We start from the raw sequence: 24,452 nt of genomic DNA on the forward strand, positions 1-24,452 counted from the left end.
TACAGAGGGCTCCCCCCTAGGGGGAACCAGCGCTGGATAGGCGGCGCGTCGAAAAGAGTGCGTTGCACGCCGCCCTGGCGACGAAACGCGGCATATTCCAGCCACACAACCAGACGACACACGCATACGCAGCCGTATTATAGTTCGTATGTTTCCGTTTTCGCGCCGCTTCAAGTGGAGTTTTTGTAAAGAAGCTAGCGCCATCAAGTGAAGAAATGACGAAAGAAGCTTTTTAAGCTTTATACATTTTTCACAGTGTGTCGCGGCGAGCACGTGTGTTTCTTTAACGGTTGCGTCGTGTATCGACGCCATGCTTGCGTGGCTGCCTGCCTCGCAAATCTAGCAGTTATGGCTCCAGTCGTGCTGCGCTATGGTTTCGGAAGTATTAGTTGGCCTGAAGATATTCCATATTTCTCTGGCTAGACATAAAAAATTCTGATGTTACTTCGCCACAGCAGTCAATGGAGAAGAAAGCTTTATCGCATCAGCTGACTCCCCACGAAACACAAAACGTCTTGACAACTTCTCGGAACGGCTACAAACGGCTATAGACGTCTTGGTCTACACGAAGACGTTAAACAGACGTTATTCGAAACATTATGTAGCGACAAGTAGAGTGAATCAAACAGACTATTGTGTCTCAGCTGTGGTATCAGCCCACGCCTGACGTCAACGAAGTATATTTTGGTGAACATCTTCAGAGCGTCTAACTCAAGAACTTTTTTAGATGTTTGTTCAGACAAAGCGCGATACGCTTAGGTGTGCGCGTGAAAAAGATTTATAATGCATGTGCCCGACGCGCAGCATTTCATTCCGTGACACTTAACAAGCCAATCAGTTAGTTAACGTCGCGTCATAGCCTTTCGATGCTTAAATTTCCCCCTTTGGGTGAACAACCACAAAAAGCCTGCAGGGTTCTTTGATGTCATTTCGATCTTATCCCTCGATCGCAACACCTACGTGTTTTCCGAGCGGCCACCAACGTTCACTCCACCAGGCGCGTAGCACGATCGAAGATAATAAGCTGCGATCGAACGGCAGTGTAGAGAAAAAAAAACGGCCGGGCGCACATGTGTGCGCCTGTTCAGCGTCCCTATCAGCTAGAGCACAGGCCTTCCTTTCCCTTAGCGTGAACAAGCGATGAAGAATCCACAATTGCGATATCGGCTATCGTCAACGGCAGATCTGCCGCGCGCGTTCGCAAACGTGCACTCCGTTTGAGAACGGCGAAATGCTATCTGCTCTTGTACATCACCAGCGGGCGCCAATAGGTGTTCTGTGGGGGCGCGCTGAAGTTGCCGCCCGATTCAAAGGTAGGTAGCCGCATAACATCAACATCACCAATCGCGTAGAACGGACGGTACGGCAGCGAGATTAAAGCCTTTCGCTACTTTTAGAGGAAATTAGGCACTTTTGGGCTTTAGGTAATTGTCGTTGAGCCGCGCTCCCTCTATGACTTCATGTGGATAGCAGTGGATAGTGCCAATCTTTTCCTTCCTCAGGACTACGTCTCTCAGTAAAGTTTTGATTTCGGCGCGTGCTCATTCTTTAGCTTTTGCTCACCGGTGCTCATGGTTCCCCTGCCAAGTTCTATCGGGTTTATATTTTAGCTTGTGCACCGCTCACAGTTCTTTTGCTCACGTTCAAGCCTTGACCAGCGCCAGCAGAAGCGGTGCAGTTCTTACGGTACGTATACGTTTACTTTCTTCAACTTGCACGCAACTTTTGTTTTGGCGCGCCCGTACGTGCTGGTGTGAAGTTTAGACTCGTTTATGCATTTGCATTTCACATAATTTCGTTGAATTATTCCAGAAATTCTAGCTACGGCAATGGAAAGAAAGAAAAAGCCATTTGAGGCTTTATCTCGACAGCAAAAATATCGTCGACTTAGTGCTGTAGTCGAGCCCTTGGTTTGCGATCTTCACGTGCCAGGAAGTGTCGAACGAGAGTCACGTTCAACTGACGATACGGACAAAGTGCATACAGTGGATTCATCTTCTTTTCCATCTGTTAGTGTCGCGTCAAACGATGGTTTTTCTGAGCACAGTTCCGGCTCTACAAGTGAAGTGTCGCGAGACTCGCATGAGAGGACTGTGTCAGGACCTATTGGTGCGCAAGACAAAGAAGCGAGTGCTGTGTGTTTTCGTGACGAACAGGACAGTTCAAGCTCTACTACATCGCTGCCAAGTGATACGTGTGAGCGAATTGAGTGCGCGGCAGCGTTTCGTCCGTCCGAACAGAGTGGTTCGACAGAGATGGCTCGCCACTTGAGAAATTGGGCGTGCGAGCAAAATGTTACGCATACGGCGGTGTCCGCACTACTCAGAGTATTGAAAACACACTCCTGTCTTTCGGACTTGCCATCTGACGCACGGACGCTGCTTCGAACTCCGCGAGTGGCTTTGATTGAGGACTGTGCTAATGGATCGTACTGTCATTTTGGCATTGCAGACAGCATTAATTCAATGTTAGCGAACAGCACGAATTTATCGCTAGTGTCGCAAAGCATTGCACTGTTTTTTTATATTGATGGGCTTCCACTCAGCAAAAGCTCACTAAGCCAGTTTTGGCCAATTCTAGCCAGCACATCTGACATTCCAGGAAGTGGTGTGTTTTTGGTTGGATGCTATCATGGAAATCAGAAACCATCTTCTCTGACTGACTTCCTTGGCCCTCTAGTCAAAGATTTGCTTCATCTTCTTGATAATGGACTGCAGGTTCACGGCAAGCCAGTTACCATTAGTGTGAAAGGTTTCATTTGTGATGCACCTGCACGTGCATTTATTTTAGGCACAAAGTTACATTCTGGCTACTATGGCTGTGGAAAGTGCAAACAAAAAGGTGAATATGCAGAAGGAAGAGTTGTTTTTCCAGAAACGCAGGCGCCATTGCGAACAGATGCCGACTTTGATCAAAGAGTGCAGGAAGAACACCATGTTTCTGAAACGCCACTTTCAGCACTACCAATTGGCCTTGTTTCACAGTTTCCCTTAGACTACATGCACCTAGTATGTATCGGGGTCACTAAAAAGTTGATACTTCTTTGGTTGAGAGGCCCATTGCCACATCGTTTGCCTTCAACATCTATTGAAAGGATTTCAAAATGGCTGTTGGCGCTTTCACGGACACATTGTGAGGAGTTTGCCAGGAGGCCGCGATCTCTCAGAGAGATTGATCGTTGGAAAGCAACTGAGCTTCGCTGCTTCCTTTTGTATTTAGGTCCTTGTGTTCTGAGAGGTATTTTGTCGAAAAATCTGTACAGTCACTTTCTCATTCTTCACACAGCAATCACCATACTTTCGAGCCCTTCTCTCTGTCGCGAGTACTGCAGCTATGCAAAGGAGCTCCTTATTTGTTTTGTTTCATCATTCCAGTCCATTTATGGAAAGCACAGCCTTTCCTATAATGTTCATTCATTGGTTCATCTGGCTGATGATGTCTTGAGATACGGGCCTCTTGACAGCTTCAGTGCATTTCCAGCAGAAAATTTCATGCATCACCTCAAGAAGTTGGTAAGGCATTCAAAGAAACCACTAGAGCAGCTGGTTAACCGAATAGCAGAACGACTGTCCTCAGGTACGTTGTTTGTCATCAAACAACCTTCTTTGCAAGGAGTAGAATGTTCACAGATTCACAGCAGTGGTCCACTTGCAGAGCGTTGCATTGGACCTCAGTACCACATAGCAAGCTTTCCACAATTTACCTTAAGGACTTCTGAAGGCAACAATGTCTGTACCATGGCAGATTCCACTGTTGTCATGATATCAAACTTTGCACATGATATTCAGGGAAATAAAGTGCTAATTGGGAAAGCCCTTGAATGTTCTGGTGACCTTTACACTACACCTTGTCCATCATCTCATCTTGGAATAGTCATCGTGAAAAAGGTTGACAGTCCTCTTTCGTCAAGGATGCTCTGTGATGTTATGTTCAAGTGTGTGCTGCTGCCTCTTGCAGGTTCCCCCTCCGAATATGCACTGTTGCCCCTAATCCACTCAACTGTATTGCCCCCCCTGCACATATAAAATCTGAAACTGTGGAATAGTTCATGCTTGTTAATTGCAGATATCTTTATTTCACTATAGACCTCATGAAGCTGAATAGCTCTGCCGAGCCACCTTACAACTAAGCCATCTGGCTTCTAGGTCGCACTTGGGACATTAATTTCGAACTGGCAGATTTGGCTCTGTTAACAGCTGCAGCCAACTGTCCAACTGCCACTCTCAGTAGCTAAATTGCACATGACATCTCCTCATAGTGGCAATGGCAGTACTTATCAGCATACAGAAACTTAAGCATAGCTACAACAACACTTGTTACACTGCACCTGACAAATTAATGGCCTGCACATTACCACTCGTAAAATCACCATGTCTGACAGCCTAAGTGGATGGCCCAAGTGGCCAGCATGCCAGATGGCTTGGCCACTGGGTGACTCGGCAAAGTGACATGCCATTGGTCTGCAAACATTTGTTCCCATTATATATATTGAAAAGTAGAATGATAAACTACTCATACAAGGTACTGTGTATTTGGGCCTTATGTGATGTGGTAAACTTGAATGTTTGCATGTAAACCTGTAAATAATGCACACCATGCAATAATACTGACAATCACTGAACACTAGATTATGCCTCTACTACATAATTGTTCCTCAAATAAATCTTGTGTAAAGTTTAATGCTTAAACACAGCACATCTCAATATTTTTACCTTTTTGGGGATTGCTTTTTTTATGCCTTTGTTTTTTACATCTGTGGTGTCCTGGACCAAAGCTGTGCCTATTGGGTTGACCTGTACACCTGTCAGAATTTTTCTGCTCTCTTTTTGTTTTCCATGCTCACAATAATAGGTTATGTATGCTGTCTTGAGATTTGTTGATGACAACAGTGTTGCTGTTGTCCCAACCAACTGGTTGTTGAAGAATAAAAAGATGTGTTTGTGGCCGACTATGCTGGGCACCCATGAATTGACAAAAGCTGTGAAACGACGTGCCCATCTCAATCCTTCTACAATGCCTAACTTCAAGGTGAAGGTGATCAAAACTACAGGTATGAAACAGTTTTTTGCAAATTGGTTTTATCATTTTGAGATTGCTGTTACTCTTAAAGCCATTTGCAGCCTGTAAGGGAGTTGGGGGAAGCATACAGAAAAAAAGCTGTTCAGCATGAATAACACAGATAAGTAAATATACTATGCGATTTCTTTTTCAGCAACATACGATGAAGCTCGGCAAAAGTTGCCACAAGCAGAAAATTCGGACAATGTCGACACAACAGATCAAGGTAAGGGCTTCTCCTAATTCCATTTTCAGTATCCTTATACAATTCACATTTACAGAAAAAGGACGTGGTAAGCGGCGCAAATACGCACGCATTTTGAGCTCGTCGGATGATTCGGAAGAGGAAGACAATTTCAATCTTCCGGAACCACCCTTCTCTCAAAGGTAGCAGCTGTTTTCAGGCACTCTTTCAAAATATGCTAATCCGTGCACATGTTGCAGCACTTTAAGCGCCAGTAATGATGGCAGAACAAGTAAGTGATGGCTACTTTTTGTCAGCAGTAGAACCAGCTTTCATTGCAAGTGATAAAATGTGAGCTAAACCTTGGGGAGAGATAAACAAATGTAAGCTTTAATCTGGTATTCATACTTACTGAGGCACCACACCATAAGCAGCAAGCTGAATTCCTGCTATTCCTTGAATATGTATCACTGAATTAAATTTTGCACTGGATTGCAGCTTCCAGACAAAGGCTTACTGAAACAGCTCCTGAAAGTAAGACTTTTGTCTTTACGTAAGCACTATAGCACCGCTGAATTTTGGTCCTGGGTACTTATTAAATTTGTTTTGCAGACACCCAGCAGACAGACTTATCTGTGCAGACAGCTCATCTATGTAAGATTTTCTCTTCTAGTAAGCAGCTATGTGCCATTGCTGCATGTGCTCATTTAATTTTTTGTCCCTTTTCTAGCCTCGGTGGAAGAACAAAGAGGTTTGTAGTGGATATGCGTTGTTGCGTTTTATGTATGTATGAACAGTGCTGAAACTAATGTGGCTAAGCAAGGCTGCTGTATCAAACATTTAGTGAAAATGTACTTGTCCTTTACAGAGAGTGAAAATGACAGCCTAAACGAATCACAAGCCCCAGGTAAATTTTGTTGCAAGTTGTCTTCTTACACACAGCCAACAGTGCAGTAACATAATTTGATTTCATATTACCTTTGTTGCTTACTCATTGCACTTGGTTTAGTAAATATGTAGTGCATGTCATGAAATACTGATTTGGTCATGCATGAATATACTAGGACCATTTGACGAGTAGAGCTTGTTTAGAGTTGTCGTACTGAGTCATTTGTGCTTTCTTTTTGTGACAGGCAGCCAGCAAGCTCAATGTGCTGTGCAGTCATTTCAGTCAGGTAAGTTTCATTCATAACAGTAGAAAACCAGGTGATGTCATATTTTAATATATTTTCTGCTTTTTTGCCCTGGGAGTTGCCAGCTCCTGATTACTACATGCATGCATAGTTATAGAGCAAGTGCCTAGAAGAGCTGCATATTCTTGTGTGAAATTGCTCGTTTCCTTTTAGCACACCAGCCTAGGGCACCATTTCTGCAGCCACGTCGTGAAAGTAAGTTTCCTTGCTGGCACCCTCGGCAGTCGGCTTGCTAAGTAATGTTTTGGCATATATGCATATCATTTTCCTAATTTTTTCCACTTTATTTGCTCAAGGCCCATTACAGTGGTCCATCTCCAGTGCCCAAGGTGCGTTTTGCTATTGACTGTGTTCCATAACTCAACAAGTGTGATCAAGGAGAGACTCGTTCTTAGATATTGCACTTCTTTTTATAGGAGGCTGGCGGAGAGCACCAGCTGCACAGTCTCGTTCAGGTGAAATTCGTCTGTCACTGCAGTTTTACTGCTTTTTGCTTGTGACTGCTTTTTTTTAAGACACTACCATACTTGGAAATTTTAACTTTCTGCAGACTCGCCGCTTTGTATGGCACCAAGCTCCCAAGGTTTGTTGTGGAATTGAGTTTTGCTCTCCATACATGCATGATTACCGCTGCATAGAGCTAGTAATTAAGCAGATAATGTTTTGAGGATTCTGTGGGTTTTTCACAGGAAGCCTTCCAGGAATACCATTCCCAGAGTTGCATTTAGGTAAATTTAATTTGAAAATTGAAACCTATGTGTGTAGCAGTTGAATGATGCACAATTGCACACTACTCTTTTTCTGCAGACTCTCCACGATGGATCGCACAACATTCACAAGGTGAATTGTGGGGGGTACACTTTTCGAGCTCATATATACATACATTACGGCCAGTTATTAAAAAAAAAACAAAACAATTTTGCTTTGCTTTCTTGCAGAAAGTTGTCTAGGAGTACAAGGACCAGCCGCACAGACATATCCTGGTAAGTTTTCTGGGATTTTCAGCTTGTAGCATTTCATTCATAACATTTCATTCTTTATTTTCCTTAATCTTGCAATATTCATGGATTCCTTGCTGCTTTATATATGCGCACTAACTGATGCCATTGTACTTTTTGGAATTGTGCTTGCTTGTACAGGAACTGGACATGCAGAATTTGCCACGCAGTCTTGTCACCTAGGTAATATTTAACATCACCTGTCTATTAATATTTAGAATGCTACTATGAATGTGGAAAACGTTTCCTCTACATTTTTTTGCAGAACTGCCACGGTGGCCTGCTTCTAGTTCTCAAGGCAAGTTGTATTATTTGTCACATCTTGGTGCATGAACACATGATTGGTTATAATGGTGGCCTGCTTCTAGTTCTCAAGGCAAGTTGTATTATTTGTCACATCTTGGTGCATGAACACATGATTGGTTATAATGGTGGCCTGCTTCTAGTTCTCAAGGCAAGTTGTATTATTTGTCACATCTTGGTGCATGAACACATGATTGGTTATAATGCCAACAATTAAAATACAGCTGTATTGCTGAGTGGTCATCTGGTTTGCTTGTTTTTCTAGGCAGCCACTGTCCCGCGTTAGTGTCACAGTTGCATCACCAAGGTAAGGCTTCATTTGTCAAAACTAACCTCAACAGCTGCACAGAGTGCACAGCCTCATTTTGTACATATTGCAAATGTACAAAATTACATTTTGCATGACATTTTACTCCCAAGGTGTTTGTATAATGCTGAGGATTGATGGTTGTTGCAGCTTTGTGCTGGTGTACTTGAAAAAATTTAGTTAGCTCAGCAATGTAGAATGAGTGTTGCTGGAATTATGCATTATTACTGCAGAAACTATATGGTCTGTAGATGCCAACTTTGAATTTCATGTCCAGGTATGTGTCTCCCTCACTTATGTGCTGCTGTAGACAACCACGCTTTCTTTTTGGAGGAGCTACTCTTCTTTGCTAGTGTTGTATTCCTTCCTACTGGTAGCAGCTTTTATTCTTGTCCTAAGAGAACCACTCAACAGAAATGTAACCTTTCTTTGTTCTACAAGGTTAGTGCATCTAGAATGGTGGACCAACATAAGTGCTAGCTTGAAGCTGCAAAGTATCCATGTGTGGGCCAATGTGCCCACACTGTTTTTGGAGAAACAGAAGTGTTAGTGTGGGGTGTAATGCATGAGGAGAGTTGGAAATGCAGGGGTAATTTGTAGCATTGTAGGAAATTTGTTTTATCAATCATTTCACAAGTGTAGCTGTTTGGGCAAAGAGTGGGTAATGCACTGTTTGGTGTAAGTGCACAGTAAATAATGAAATGATGAAAAAGGTACAGACTGGGACCAATAGTGCGGCATGTGTCCCTGTTCTTTTGCATCTTGTTCTTGTTTGATGTAACCACAACAAATCCTACATTGAATTGGGGAGTGTTGCATGGAGATTAGCTGGTGCTCAAGAGGTTTCAGAGGATGTTAGTTATACTCGGAGCTTTGCTGTAAATGCAATTGATTCTTCATGGCTGTTAGTCTCTAGACCTTTTTTGTACAAGTGCAGTTTCCAGACATTCACCGAGTGATTTTGCAGTTCAAGAAAGTGTGTAAAATGATGTTTTGTTTTACAGGTGAAGCACCCGGCCATTCTCAGAGTGGTTTCTCCGTTCAAGAAGGTGTGTATAATGAACTTGATTATTGCACCTACCTGCCTTTGTACGATTTTAATTAATGTTTAATCTCACACTGGACTGCAGAACAGTTAGAACATAGCCACAAAAGTTTGTAAGATAGTGCAAGGTTGTCTGCTGTATAAATTTTACAAAATACATCTTAAATCCTTGTACGTTTGTTTCCAATCTGCAGAACAAACTGACCAAAGTCTGCTGGCTTCAATCAGGAAGGAGATCTCATGTAAGCACATTTTGGTAAACTTTATTTTGCATACAGTTTGCTCATCAATAAAGGTATTACATAGGTATTGCACTTAAGGAATTTAGTTATAACAATTGATTTGGTAAACGAGAAATTCAATATTTCCCACCTTTTTACATGCTAATAAATGCATCACTGCTCACGTGCATGTGTTCAATACACTGTTTGAGTTTTCCGTTTTCCAATTAGGTAATTTATCTTCATTTATTAAGATGTTGCCAGAATCTGTTTAATCCCATCCATAAAAAAGCCTTTGTGGTAGTGGAATGCAGTTTCTTATATTGGACTGAGAAATGTGCTTACATGAATGCATTTGCAAACCATTAGGTAGTATTTTTGTCTGCACATTTCATCTTCACATTTCAGCCGCTACTCGCAGCATCTTGAAAGACATGGCTGTCTTAAAAACGCAAAATGAGGCCATTTTGAACCTCTTAGGTAATAACCGCGAGTGCGAGATGGATGAGCAGCCTGTACAGACATACCCGCTAAGGACGGTTGATGAAATTGACCATCTGGAAGGTAATTTGAAAAGCTCCAGCAGCACCCGCAGGCAACTGGTAAATAATATTCAACAACTTGGTTTTATAAGTATAATTATTTTGCTGTTCTTCAACAGTGCAAAGTCCTAGGTCACATTGGCGGCAACACAGTGCGCTCAACAACTTCAAACATCTTGAAATATTTACTTCACGATTCCGTCGCTGTCATGTACAGTCTCCATGGGCAAAAAGGAAAAAGAGCCTTGGCTGAGACGGAGTTGTGCCGCATAATTCTGGGTAAGCGGTGTGCTAGTGTCTGCAAGTTACTGTAATAAGTCGCATGCTAGATTTACAGCATTGGCTTGCTTTAAGTGCACATCGAGTCATAATGTGTAATTTTGCAATCTGTAAGCTGTAACAAAACATTAAAAAATTGTTTTGCCGTATGCAAGCTCAGTTTAAACGCATTGAGAAGGTCACTTCTGGCAGTGGCCTACTGGCTATGGCATTCAACTGAACGCATTGTCAAATGCTTGAATACCAACCATATGTCTGCAGCCCTCCACCACAGTATTTTATTATGTGGCATTAGCTGTGGTATGTAAAAAAATCGGCAATTAGATAACTAGCTAAGTTTTCAGAACGTTAGCTCAGTCACTTAATATACAAAAGATGGTTATTTGAAGACCTGTGTGGTTTTGTTGAATGCCCATTGTATAACTTAGTGCTTTTTACAGAGTCTGTACGAAAAAATGCAGCAACAGCATCTGCTTCAGACGCAGAGATCCGTACAGGTATCATGGCATGGCTAAAGAATGCGCAAGCCCGTCTTGATGCAGCCATGAAGCGGTAATCTGATCCATTATTTAAAATAATTCACATGTCTTAACTCCTCAATTTAGGCTTGTGCATGTCAGATTATTTCTATATGTGTTGGCCCGAGGGCACTCATGCTGATTTTCACCTCAAGGACATTCTTGAAATATAGGCTGATATACAGACATGAAAAATAAACGAAATAATCTACCGTGCAGTTTCTAAATTTCTAAATATGCCTTCATATTCATTTCAGTTCTGAAGTTTATGCAATAATTACAATTTGTTTCATGACGCATCTTTTGTGTATCCAGAGCCGATATATGTTTAATAGTATTTGAAGATTTGTGCAGTTAAAAATTAATCTGCCTAACTCCACGGAAAATAAACATAGGCTGCAACTTTACAGACTGCTGAGCATTTCTTAAGTGTGAAGCAGGTCATGAATTGTAATTTTCTCATTCTTGTCACCCATATATCCTCATCAAGGTCTGTATCTTGCTATAAATTAGTTTTTTTACCTTGCTGTAGGGCACATGTTGAAACGGACCAATGAATAAACAGTTAAATGGTGGCAAAGCAGCCACATTTTTCAAGCAGTCTTGTGCTCGCCAATCAAACCTAAGGTAAACATATAGAAGCATGCTAGGATTGACTGCTTTTTTTGACTGTCTTCTTTTAATTTTGATGCAGCTGTTACATTTACTCATTCACGACACCACAAGGCCTGCTGGTTGCCATTGTTTATGTCTAGTCGAGGTAAGCCGCATGGTTCTAAGCCAGAGGTTGACTATTGTGGACTGACTACTTTTAATTTCTACGCAGCTCTTACGTTTACTCTCACGGAACCACGAGGCGTGCTGGTTGCAGTTGTTTTTGTCTAGTCGAGGTAAGCTGCATGGTTCCAAGCCAGAGCTCGACTGTATTGTGGACTGACTACTTTTAATTTCTACGCAGCTCTTCCGTTTACTCTCACGGAACCACAAGGCGTGCTGGCTGCAGTTGTTTTTGTCTAGTCCAGGTAAGCCGCATGGTCCCAAGCCAGAGCTTGACTGTATTGTGGACTGACTACTTTGAATTTCTACGCAGCTCTTATGTTTACTCTCATGGAACCACAAAGCGTGCTGGCTGCAGTTGTTTTTGTCTAGTCTAGGTAAGCCGCATGGTTCCAAGCCAGAGCTTGACTGTATTGTGGACTGACTACTTTTAATTTCGATGCAGCTTTTATGTTTACTCTCACGGAACCACGAGGCGTGCTGGCTGCAGTTGTTTTTGTCTAGTCATGGTAAGTCGCATGGTTCCAAGCTTCACATCTTGTTGCATTCTTAAAAGCAGCCCTGAAACACTTCTTGAACATAGTGAGAAAACAATGCTGCGTTGTCGTTGAGGCTGCTGTGGGCATATGAACCGAATATTACTGCACTACATGAAGCAGGGAATTTACAATCGCATGTCAAACACAGCGAAAAATTGCTTCCTCTCGCTTTTGCAATGTTGCCACATTGAACGCAGCTGGCCCACCAATGCTATTGGCTGATTTCGTGATCACAGGAGTATTCTCGGTAATATATAATTCCTAATTTGAGTTAAATAAATGAAAAATATCTGCAACCTCAAAAAGAGAATAATAATTTCATCTTTGCACTGGGCATAGCTGCATCGGCTGCGTGTGGCCTCTGAGATGGCAGCAACGTGCTGCATAGTGTAGTCCATCACAGGCCAGAACAGGGTGCCACTACCCACCGTGGTTGCTCAGTGGCTATGGTGTTGGGCTGCTGAGCACGAGGTCGCGGGATCGAATCCCGGCCACGGCGGCCGCATTTCGATGGGGGCGAAATGCGAAAACACCCGTGTGCTTAGATTTAGGCGCACGTTAAAGAACCCCAGGTGGTCAAAATTTCCAGAATCCTCCACTACGGCGTGCCTCATAATCAGAAAGTGGTTTTGGCACATAAAACCCCAAATATTATTATTAACAGGGTGCCACGACACTCAACTGTTGACCTTTGCTGTGCTGTCTTGGCTTCTCCACTGTGTAGCTTCCAGTGAACTAGCAGACACGAAAATAGTAAGTCGGGTATTGGTGTGATTACTCTGCTTATAGTTGCAGTATTCGAAAAATGTTTACGGCATGTGATGACGTCTTCTCGTGGTAAGGCCATTCTATGTTTAGTTAGAAAAGTGTTTCCGGGCCCCTTTGGAAAGAGTGGTTTTATGACATGTGGTACAATATCGCAATAGTAATTGTAAGAGACACTTGAAAGGAGCAATTTCTCGCCTTGATTGCCAGGCTTGAGTATGCCTGTTGCTTTAACTTATACAACCCACCATCACCACTGAAATGAAAGGAACTGTTCTAACAGATATGTTTGCAAACCATCACCACTGCTAATGACGTACTGCAAGTCTGTGTGTGGATTAAACGATTTGCCAGTGTAATTGCACTCTACCATTGCTTTTTCATGATATATCAGAAAAATAGTGCTGAACATCATCATGTAGCATAGGATTTTGAGAGAAGCAGTCGCTTAAAATTATAAAGTAAATGTGACCAAAGCAAAACAACGGCACATATATTTCTATTTGAAATACCGAATTGCACATCTTCATTGTAAATGATTTGTGGCTTCTTTCTTTTTCACTGCTGTATTGCAGAGCAAACCTTCATGTGAGGACTGCAGCAGGGCAAACATCTGTGGGCACGCAGTGGTATCCAAGAGGGAAGGGTCCATTGCTGTGGATTCTGCAGCTACATAATCACTTTATGTGGTCACCTTTTCTATAGTATATTTAAATTATGTAAGGTCTGCATGTCCTTTATTTTATTAGTCAATAAAGCCGCTTTGTCATAAGATCAGGTGGTCATTTTTTGCTGCATGTTGTGCACATTTGCTTTGGATGAGTGATTGCACAAAAATCCCATTTATTACATATGTTACAAAATTTTATGCAGGTTATTATAAACAATGTAATGCTTCAATTTATTTTTCAGCTCTATATATTAACATGTCGTGTCATAATTTTGCTTTTTACCATGCCAATGTAGGATAACCATTTACCAATGCTCCTGCAAGTACACCTATAAAAGCCTGCGTATTGTTTCCGAATTATAAAATTCTGGGAACGTCTAATTAAATTCTAATTTTGTTCTTGTCAAGATGTTTATAAAAGCCTGCATATATAATGCTTCCGAAGCCACTACTACACAATCCTGGGGACGTCTAATGCAGTTCTTGAAGTTGTTCTAGTCGAGATGTTTATTAGCCAACTTTTAGCGTAACGTTAGCAGGGCTAACTGAAGTACCTGTAGACGTCCACGGCTAGAAAAGGTCTTGACCAGGACAGCTATTAGACTTTTGAATTAGCCGTTCAAGACATCTTTTAGACATCAAATAGCTGCTTCCGTGTTTCGTGGGTCGCGCAAGCAAAGGTTTGAGTGCTCGGCTGCTTGATCCGTAACAATTCTGGCTACATTTAGCACTAATTACATTAATTTGCCGGATGCATCTCAGCGCCAGTCCTCATCCGCATGCGCATATTTATAAACACATAGGTGGCTTAGTCGCGCGTGCGCCGGCACTATGCGCATACAACTCGTATTACAAGGCAGCTTCCCTCCTACATAATTCTTGGCAATGAATGGATAATTTTTACCTTTCGTATCGTTCACTTGGTGCGGTGGTGTTGGAAGGGGCTTGGCGGTGGCATTGCGAAGGAAAAATGGTACATATGCCGGATGGTGCATGCTATTGCTCATTTTGTTTCCGACGAAATACCGACAGCAGATTCTGCTGTTTGGTACTGTCTGCCATGGCTGACCGTCTTCACTATCGAATAAACCAAGGATACACGCAAAATTTGATTTAGAAACCAGCCCGACACCGCTTGACAGGGCGACAAGACGGGAGCTTACTGCGCTCGCCTGACTGCTTGGATCCAACGCCGCCTCCGTTCTTGTTCGTAGGGTTTAGATGGAAAGACGCAGAAGAATACATCCTCCCTCATCCCGACTTAGTTGTGGCACTTGTATACGCAACAGCATCGCCGGCGCCCTTTTGTTTTCCTTCGACTTTAAGGGCACGCAACGCAATTTTCGTCCGCGGGGGAGGCTGCATTGTGCACGTTCTGACCGCCAGGGCGGCGCTGCAGGCGCCGTGAAAACTCCAGCGCTGGTTCCCCAGAGAGGAGGAAAGTTCGACGAACGATGGAAAGTCCACGTGACGCGGCGTGTCTTGGCGTTGGTCTTGGGTGTCACGTGCACTGGCGGCGGCGAAGGATGCAGCAGGGTCGCGTCGCATACTGGTGGAGCTGATGGCGTGGGTGCTTCTATGTAGGCGGGTTTGAGACGTTCCAGGGCAATTGTGTCTGATCGGCCGTTGACATTCACAACAAACGTCGTCGGACGACGCTCTAGAACACAATATGGCCCGGAGTAGTGTGGTTGCAAAGGCTTCCGCACAGCGCAGTTACGCACGAAAACGTGGGTAGCAGAGCTGAGTGCGGGAGAAACGTACGGGGACCTTGCTTCTTGTGAACGTGTAGGCACGGGCGCATCTGGCTGAAGAAAGCTTGCAGTTCGGCAACGTAGTCGGCAGGTGATGGCATAGGCGTTTGGGGGGTGGCGACAAAGAAATCGCACGGAAGGCGTAGGTGGGTGCCGTAGACTAGCTGAGCACAGGAGCAACCTAGGTCACTCTTGAGTGTGGCTCTGATGCCAAGTAAGACAAGGGCCAAATGTAGGACCCACTTCTCCGGCGATTCATGTGCCATAAGGGAGGCCTTGAGATGCCCGTGAAAACGTTCAACTAGTCCATTGGACTGAGGGTGGTAAGCAGTTGTGCGAAAACGTGTCGTTCCGAGTAGTTTGAGTAGCTCGTTGAAAAGTGCTGAGTCAAACTGCCGACCGCGATTTGTGATTATTGTGGATGGGCAGCCGAACCTTGCGATCCACGTAGACATGAAAGCTGCTGCAACAGTGGGCGCTGAGATGTCAGATATAGGTGTAGCTTCTGGCCACCGTGTATAACGGTCGATGCATGTCAGTATGTAGCAGTAGCCTTTCGAGGGTGGGAGAGGGCCGACGAGGTCCAGGTGTATGGTGTCAAAACGAGCATCCGGTGGAAGAAAAGACTTGGCAGGCGGAATGGGGTGACGCTGGATCTTCGAACGTTGACACGACAAACAGCAGCGAACCCAGTCGCGAACTTGCGCGTTTAGCTGAGGCCAAACGAAACGACTGGAAAGGAGCTTCTGTGTCGCGCGTATGCCAGGGTGCGACAGGTTGTGCACGGTTTCGAATAGACGTCTGCGAAGGGATGCCGGAATGTATGGTCTAGGTGTGTCGTTAGAAGTGTCGCAGACGACGGATGTACCATCTGGGGTCACAACGACGTCTTCCAATTTCAGGGACGTTGAAGAATTCCGGAGTGTACGAAGTTCAGTGTCGTCACGCTGTTGACTGGCGAGTAAGTCGGCCTCGATGATGAAAGGTTCCGATGTCAACGTGGAAACGACATTGACACGACTGAGGACGTCGGCTGGAACGTTGGCGGTGCCCTTGATGTGGCGGAACGTTGTTGCAAACTCGGAAATGTAGGAAAGGTGTCGAACCTCGCGGGGCAAGTAACAGGACGCCGAACGATTCATTGCGTGCACAAGGGGCTTGTGGTCCGTCAAGACAGTGAATGCACGGCCTTCGAGGAAATGGCGAAAATGCTTGATAGCCAGGTAAACAGCGAGTAATTCACGGCCGAACACGCTGTAGCGGGACTGCGCAGGCTTCAGTTTCTTGGAGAAAAAAGCAAGTGGATGCCACGCATTGTCGATGAATTGCTGCAGAACGGCACCGACGGCGTTGTTGGAAGCGTCGGTCATGATTTCAGTGGGTGCGTCTGGCTTTGGGTGTCGAAGCAGCGTGGCGTCTTTGAGGGCAGAGTTGACTCTTGTGAAAGCGTCGGTGGCCTCTTCAGTCCACTGAAGCACTTGTTTGCGTTTGTTTACCAGGGGGGCGTCTAGCGGAGCCATAAGTCGTGCGCACTCGGGAATGAATCGGCGGTAGAAATTGACGAAACCGAGAAACTGGCGAAGCTTGGTGAGTGTGGTCGGTCGGGGAAGGTTTTCGATGACGCGAATCTTGGACGGCAGTGGTCGAATGCCGTTAGCGTCGATGATATGACCGAGGAACTCGAGTTCGGTTTGACCGAATTCACTCTTGGCGGCGTTGATGACAATTCCTTTACTGGCAAGGCGTGAAAACAACAACCGCAAGTGGTGAAGATGTTCTTCTGCCGAAGAGCTTGCGACGAGAAGGTCGTCAATGTATGCAAAAACGAAAGGCAAACCTAGGGTGACGGAATCGATGAAACGCTGAAAGGATTGGCCCGCGTTCCGTAAACCGAAAGGCATGCGGAGAAATTCGAAAAGACCGAAGGGTGTGGTGATGGCGGTCTTGGGAATGTCTTCTTCAGCGACCGGTAGTTGATGGTAGGCGCGAACGAGATCGAGCTTAGAAAAGATCGTCGCACCGTGCAACGCTACCGTGAAGTCCTGAATGTTCGGTAGAGGGTAGCGATCAGGAACGGTGACGTTGTTTAGTGCCCGGTAGTCACCGCATGGGCGCCAGTCTCCCGTCTTCTTAGGCACCATGTGAAGTGGTGATGCCCAGTTACTGGAGGAAGGGCGGATGATGCCAAGTTGCAGCATGTGTTCGAACTCCGCGCGAGCGATCTTGAGTTTCTCCGGGGACAAACGCCGGGGTCGGAGGTAGACCGGTGGGCCGGAGGTGACGATGTGATGGCACACGTCATGTTGTACCGGTTGCATCCAGTCCGGCAGGCGCGTCAAAGTGGGAAAATCGCGTAGGAGCGCGGCGAAAGGTTCGTCCAACATGGCAGAAATAGGCGCTATGGGCGATGTGCCTGATGATGGGACGCCGGGAACGGATAGCTGGGTCACGGAGTCGATGAGACGGCGTCATTGGATGTCCACAAGAAGTCCGTAGTTATGCAAGAAGTCTGCTCCAATGACTGCATGACGGACGTCTGCAACCAGGAAGATCCAGCGGAATGCTCGTCGAAGGCCAAGGTTTAGCATGACGGAGCGTGACGAGAAAACTGGAATGCTGGTGCCGTTGACGGCTTGCAAAAACGACACAGGAGTCGCTTTTCGGTCGGAGCGCTGGGCGGGGAGAATGCTGACGTCAGCACCTGTGTCGACTAAGAATCGTTGTCCCGTAACTCTGTCCGTCACGTAGAAAAGGCGACTCGTGTGTTGGGCCGGACCACTCGTCGCCGTTAGAGGTCGGCCGGCCCGACAGTGACGAGCGTCGTTTCCAAAACGGCGGTGGTAGTAGCAAACGCCAGGCGCTGTAGTTGAGGTTTCATTTTGAGTGCCCGTGCGTCTTGATCTGCTGGAACTACGGCTGCGTGGGCGATGAGACGCGCGGCGATGTTCCGCTCCACAGATGATGCGTTCCAGGCGCTCACACAAGGAGTCGAGTGGAGATTGCACTGCGGAAGAGCAGGGAAGAGTTTGCAGAGCGGTTGTATTGTCACCCGGAGACGGTGACGTGGCTGCGATGGTTGGGGTGGCTACTTCCATGACTTTGTCGGCCAAAGCGGCAAGTCCGGTAAGGTCCATGGTAGGGGCTGTCGCCAGGACCATCTGCACGTTAGCCGGGAGTCGTTGCAAAAACAGTTCGCGCAACAGCGTGTCGTCGATGGATCTCGCGTTGTTTCCGAGCAGCTGGCTCATTCGGCGAAGAAGTTGACTAGGGCGTCGGTCGCCGAGTTCTTCAGCGGACAGAAGCTGCTGGATGCGAGAACGTTGTGAAGCTGCTGTGCGCTGTAGCAGTGCTGCCTTGAGATCGTCATAGGCAGCGGCAGACAATGGGGAGTTCAGCAAATCTGCCACCTCGTCAATGGCGGCGGGCGATAGCGCTGCGACGGCGTAATGGAACTTCGAGGCTTGAGAGCGGATACCAGCGACTTGAAATTGCGCTTCGGCCTGAAGAAACCACGCCGAAGGATGCTGGTCCCAGTACTGTGGGAGGCGGACAGCGATGGCGGAACAGGAGGGCTCACCGCGTTCCTCGGATGGGTTCTGGCCTTGAGCTCTCGTAGCGTCGGTCTGGTCCATGGTCGTCTCTACCACAGGAGCGTATGGCAGTATCACGTCCGGAGTCACCAAACTGTGGCGACGAGCGACCACGTAGACCGTGAATGTCTCGGGCTCTCGCAGGAGAGGAAGAACCGAAAGTCCGTCTCTTAGCGTAGCATTCCTTTTAATGATCTCCTTCGGAACGCTAGCCCGTGCCGGAGCGCCAGCCGCTCGAGCCTCGTGTAGACGCGAGCGTCTACGTCATCCCTCGTGCGACGCCGATGCTGCTGCCGCTACACTTTCATGTTCGATAGTCTAGTTTTCAGTCGCCGGTGCTGCTTTCTCAAGTTCTTCGGTTGGCGGTAGCGGCTGCGTTTTGTAGCGCTGGAACGGCTCAGCTCATACTTCCTCCTAATGATGGACAGCCTTGCTTTGGCACACGGTCGGCACTTTCCACATGCAGAGAATTACCAGTAATGAACCTTAGTATACCTTATTGTCATTAACAGAATATTTTAAACCCGCCGTTGTTGCTCAGTGGAAATGGTACGTATTGGGGTGCTGAGCACGAGGTCGCGACATCGAATCCTAGACACGGCGGCCGCATTTCGATGGGGGTGAAATGCGAAAACACCCGTGTAGTTAGATTTAGGTGCACGTTAAAGAACCCCAAGTGGTCGAAATTTCCGGAGTCCTCCACTACGGCGTGCCTCGTAATCAGAAAGTGGTTTTGGCACGTAAAACCCTATAATTTTTAAAAAATAATATTTTCCTCCGCAATTCCTGCTTATTTGTGTGTTAAAACATTAACGTTAAGACAAAGGCCCACATTCCTCATGGCTGCTGATTGCACAACTTATTTGGACTAGACAGCGCAGGCGCACTCTCTCGCTTTCTCTATCACGTACGCAGTACAAGTGTGTGCGTGACTGGCTACAATTTGTCGCTTTAATGGAATATGTATATAGCGTATTATTTTGTTCAAACATCCAATATTCATGCGTGTGGGCTGACACTCCTTTTCTACTCCTGTGGAAAAGCAGAACAAACTAATGAAAATAAAAGCCCACATTAATAATGCGGTAAGTTTCGCTATGTTTGCGCTTTCAGCTGCTCAACTATATATATATTTATCGAAGTATGCGCGCACCCCTTTATTTAGAGACCGTTCTCCATCTGACTCGTATAGAATCGGCTCACCTTTGTCAGCTACCATGCACTGGCAGCTTCTACTGTAGAAGACTTCTCCATGGCACCTGAGATTGAGATTGAGACCTGAGGCTGTAATCCTGATATGGCTGTCAGCAAGCTCATTCTTCCCTATGGGGCCTCGGCACACTGACATTGCATCAACTTTCTTTATATGTCCTTCCGCATCTGCCAGGGAATGACATTTCCTTTCATCGTAAAGAGTGCCGTTAATGTGTGTCTGGCACAGCAGTGTGTCTTCCTCATACGTCAGGAATACAACTCGTTCATGGTATAATTCTGCTGGTGGTGCGAGTCTAGAGGTCAAGTAGAACACCGCCAACGTTCGGGAACTGAAGAGCTGTCCATCTGGATGTTGAAGGCGTCATCAGAGATAGGAGGGCCTGCGTGTTTTTCTCGTCATTGCTGCCTACACAGTCTATCTCCAGACTACCGTAATTCATAGAGTGATCTGCTTTGTTATACTTCATTAGCAGGTTTTCCGTAACGCTCGCAGCGCTGGATGTCCTCTTTCTCTTTTCGCACTGGGCCGTTGATGGCTCACGGGTCTCTTGAGTGTCATCCAAGGTTGCTGTGCCGAACAGTTTGGTGTGATCAGGATGTGTCAACTGCTTGGTATCTTCCCCTCCATCGTCCTGCAGTCGATGCCCTGCGCTGACTCCGACAGGTACTGCTCCAACGGCTAGCTTTGGCCGCTCACGGCGTAGCCTGACTTCTTTACCGTTTTTGATGTGGACGAAGTCTCGAATCACATGATGTGGCTCGAAATGTGCCTCGCACACCGCACTCATGGTTGTCAAGCTTCCTTTGCACAGCTGGAAGTTGTCTTCCCATTTCTCTCTCAGGGTAGGGCTCTTAGGGACAACAAACAGGGAACGTTTCCGATCTTCGGATACTCTGTTGGAGTTTGCCGCGCACCCGGGAACAGAGCAGAAGTTCGTTCACTTTGGTTTCATTGCCTGGAAATATGTATAAAGCTTATGACTCTCGTGTACACTGCAAGCGAAGAGGCTTGAGTAAGATAACCAGTAAATAGTGGCAAACGCTCGATCGAAAACAATGTGTTCAATACGCTCCTGACCATAAAAAGTTGGCAATTAGGGCTCACATGGTAAACTAGCTTTAACCGCTTTTGACAACACGTTCTTAGTGATCATGGCTTAACATTTCAAGGATATATATTTATTTATTTATTTCATAATGCCCCTAAAGGCCCCGGAAGGGGTATTACATAGGGGGAACCGATACATAAAGAAATGCGAGCTTTGCTCGTTACGGAAAAGAAAACTGAAGTACACAAAAGTTATACAAAATTTTTACAAAAGGAAACACAAAAGTTATGCAAAAGTACGATATCTAGCAAAATACACAAGTAAAACAATATACGAAATACATTAGTCAGGTGAAACTCAGATAGAAAATACAAAACTGTCTGAGAAAACTAATTAAGGGAATTAAATAGGCACAATGTAAAAGAAGTAAAACGAGGTGTTGCTCGAAACTGCGTCAGTTGTCACCTTAAAATATTAATGAGACATGAATGCACTTGTACAATGTGCACGCAGGACGGTAAGACAAATGATCAAAACAATATATACACTGAACAACGTATGATGAAACAGTACATGATGGATATTTACACGTAACTATTGCGTAAAAGTTCCTTAAAGGCTGCGAAATCGGTTTGTGTAGCAATGTGTGATGGTAGGTTATTCCATGCAACAATTGTTCGGGGAACGAAGGAGTTAGCATAGTTAGCTGAGCGACAACTGATGCGTTTTATCTTGAATATATGGTCTGCGCGTGGAAAGAAGGCTGTCGCTGGTTCGAAGATACGGTGAAGGTGCGGATGATGATAAAGTTTGTGCAGCAGCGACAGGCGGGCAGTTTTGTGGCGATGAGATAAGTCGTCAAGCTGAGTTCGAGCTTTTAGTGCTGAAATGCTAGTATAGGGTGAATAATCAGAAAAAATGAAACGAGCCGCGCGGTTTCGCAGTGATTAAATTTCTTGGGTGATATATGTTTGAAAACGATCCCGGATAGCTGATGCATACTCGATTTTGGGGCATATTAATGTGATGTATGCTAGTCAGCGTAGTTTAGCTAGAGCATGCTTAAGGTTGCGTTTGAGGAGGCCTAAAGAGCGGTTAGCTGATGCCAACGTCAGGCGGATGTGATTATGCCACGTTAGATCAGACTAAGTGAGCACCAAGGTACTTATGCGAAGTTGTAAGTTCAATTATGTTGTTAGATATTACATACGATGCTGGAATACGGTAGTTGCGCCTAGTGAATGATAGTAACTTCGTTTCAGCTGTATTAAGAGTCATCAACCATGTTGAACACCATGTGTTAATAGCGTTAAGATCGGCTTGAAGAACATCTTTGTCATTGTCGCATGAAATTAATCGATATATTACGCAGTCATCAGCAAAAAGTGTGATGTGGGAAGACACACAGTTAGGCAGGTCACTAATATAGATTAAGAAAAGTAAAGGGCCAAGAACGCTGCCCTGTGGAACACCGGAGGTTACTTTGGTAGAAGAGGAATTACTGTTGTTAACAGACATATATTGTACTCTGGATGAGAGGAAATCCTTAATCCATCCAATAACGGTTGGGTGTATGTTAAGGTTCATTAGCTTCAGTACTAGTCTATGGTGAGCAACGCGATCGAAAGCTTTCGAGAAATCCTGGAAGATAGCATCAACTTGAAACCCTAGGTCTAGGTATGAATGCATGTCATGTAAACAGCCGGCTAACAGTGTTTCGCATGAATAACCGCGACGAAAGCCATGTTGGTAATTAACAATAATTTTGTGCTCTTCTAAGTAGTTAATGATTTCAGTATACAAGATGTGTTCGAGTAATTTACAAATAATACTAGTTAAGGAGATGGGGCGGTAGTTTAATGGGTGAGTTCGGTCTCCGGACTTAAAAATGGGTGTCTTTTGCCACCTTCCAATCGTGCGGAATAGTGTTAGTTGATAAAGACTGCGAGAAGAGTGCACACAATATAGGTGATAAACTAGGTGACAAATGTTTTAACACTTCATTAATAATGCCAGTGTGATCAGAGGCGAAAGAAACTAAGTTTATTTAGTAAAGAAGAAATGCCTGCTTCGCTAACAATTATTTCTGGCATTGATATGTTAAAGAGATTGTCAAGGGTTGGTGAAGATATGGTGTCTTCCTGTGTATATACAGATGAAAATGCGCGATTCAATAAATGAGCACATTCCGAGTGGTGGACCATATCACCATGCTCATCAACTAGTGCTAAATCGGGATAGCTCTTCGGGTTTATTACGCGCCAAAAACGTTAAAGATTGTTAGTGAGCATAGAATATAGGTCATGGGCAAAGAAATGTCGTTTAGATGATTTTAGCAGTGACTGATATTGCTTATCGCAGGTCTTATAACGGTGCCAGGAATCTGAGTCGCGGGCTTTATCGGTTTTACGATATAAACGCTTTTTCTTATTAAGGCGCCGAAGCTTTACGGTAAGCCACGGGGCTGTCGGGGTGCAGGCTATTTTTGTTAGAGGGACGAATCGATTAATTAGTTCAGTAAGAGTGGTTTTAAGTTCAGCCCAGTTATGTTCGATGGTTTGAAATTGGCATCTATTGAGGAAATGTAAAGAGAAGTCAGATAGCGCGGAGTTTATGCTGTCAAAATCTGCTCTATTGTAACATCGAATGTACTTATCAGAGCACGGACGTCTTGGAAGGGAAACTGCAAGACTACCTGTTATGATATCATGATCTTGATGAGTTAAGTCGAAGCACACGTCAGGATCACTTTTTCATACTAGATCTAAAATATTAGCGGTTGTAGCCGAAGATCGCGTAGGACGGGTGATAAGCTGTGTTAAAGAAAAGTCGAAACATGACTGCAGGAAACTGTGGGCCTCAGATAGGTAGGTTGCTGTTGAAAGGTTAGCCCAATCAACTTTGGGGAAATTAAAATCACCGAAAATTAGTACTAGAGATTTAGAAAAACGAACAGTAATGATTTCAAGGAGCCGTTGGAATTCACGAGAAAACGTATTGCCCATGTCAGGAGGTCGATAAAAAGCACCAATGATTATAAGGCCTGCTTTATGTTTTATGGAAACCCACGCACACTCTAAAAAGTGTGAAGGTGAATACGTGTGGCGAAAAGATTTTTTTGCACTGCCACCAAAACGCCACCACCTATTCGATTTATCCTGTCACATCGAAAGTAGTTAAATGAAGTCCAGCTTTCCAGAATGCAGGTATCGGGGACAGTATCGGTAAGCCATGTTTCAGTTAGTATCACTATCGATGCTGAACATGAGTCAATGATGGATGATAGCTGTAGTGTTTTAGAAATGACACGTCTTATGTTCGTGTAAAGAAAAGGAATGCGGTCTTGGGCGTCATTCTTCGTCGATATCGGTCCAGTGTGATCACATGACACTCGTCATTATGTAGCTCTTTCAGACACTCGCTTCGCGCGTTTCTGATCGCTATC

The 24,452-nt window shown here is 45.0% G+C and overlaps 2 protein-coding genes across 2 annotated transcripts; both read left to right on the plus strand.

Annotated features, from left to right (window-relative positions):
- Positions 1-5,541: 5,541 nt before the first annotated feature.
- On the plus strand, positions 5,542-7,257 carry LOC142591610 (uncharacterized). Its single transcript, XM_075703912.1, has 10 exons — positions 5,542-5,554; positions 5,855-5,896; positions 5,973-5,993; positions 6,111-6,149; positions 6,376-6,417; positions 6,589-6,630; positions 6,732-6,764; positions 6,852-6,890; positions 6,986-7,018; positions 7,125-7,257. Exons 1-10 carry the CDS (start codon positions 5,542-5,544, stop codon positions 7,205-7,207), a joined length of 387 nt encoding a protein of 128 aa, XP_075560027.1. The 3' UTR covers positions 7,208-7,257.
- Positions 7,258-9,054: 1,797 nt separating this feature from the next.
- On the plus strand, positions 9,055-11,312 carry LOC142591651 (uncharacterized). Its single transcript, XM_075703937.1, has 6 exons — positions 9,055-9,092; positions 9,283-9,330; positions 9,718-9,911; positions 9,971-10,130; positions 10,571-10,682; positions 11,181-11,312. Exons 3-6 carry the CDS (start codon positions 9,744-9,746, stop codon positions 11,203-11,205), a joined length of 465 nt encoding a protein of 154 aa, XP_075560052.1. The 5' UTR covers positions 9,055-9,092; positions 9,283-9,330; positions 9,718-9,743; the 3' UTR covers positions 11,206-11,312.
- The last annotated feature ends 13,140 nt before the right edge of the window (positions 11,313-24,452 follow it).

Source organism: Dermacentor variabilis, chromosome 8 (assembly GCF_050947875.1).
Source record: "Dermacentor variabilis isolate Ectoservices chromosome 8, ASM5094787v1, whole genome shotgun sequence".
NCBI classification, from domain to species: domain Eukaryota; kingdom Metazoa; phylum Arthropoda; class Arachnida; order Ixodida; family Ixodidae; genus Dermacentor; species Dermacentor variabilis.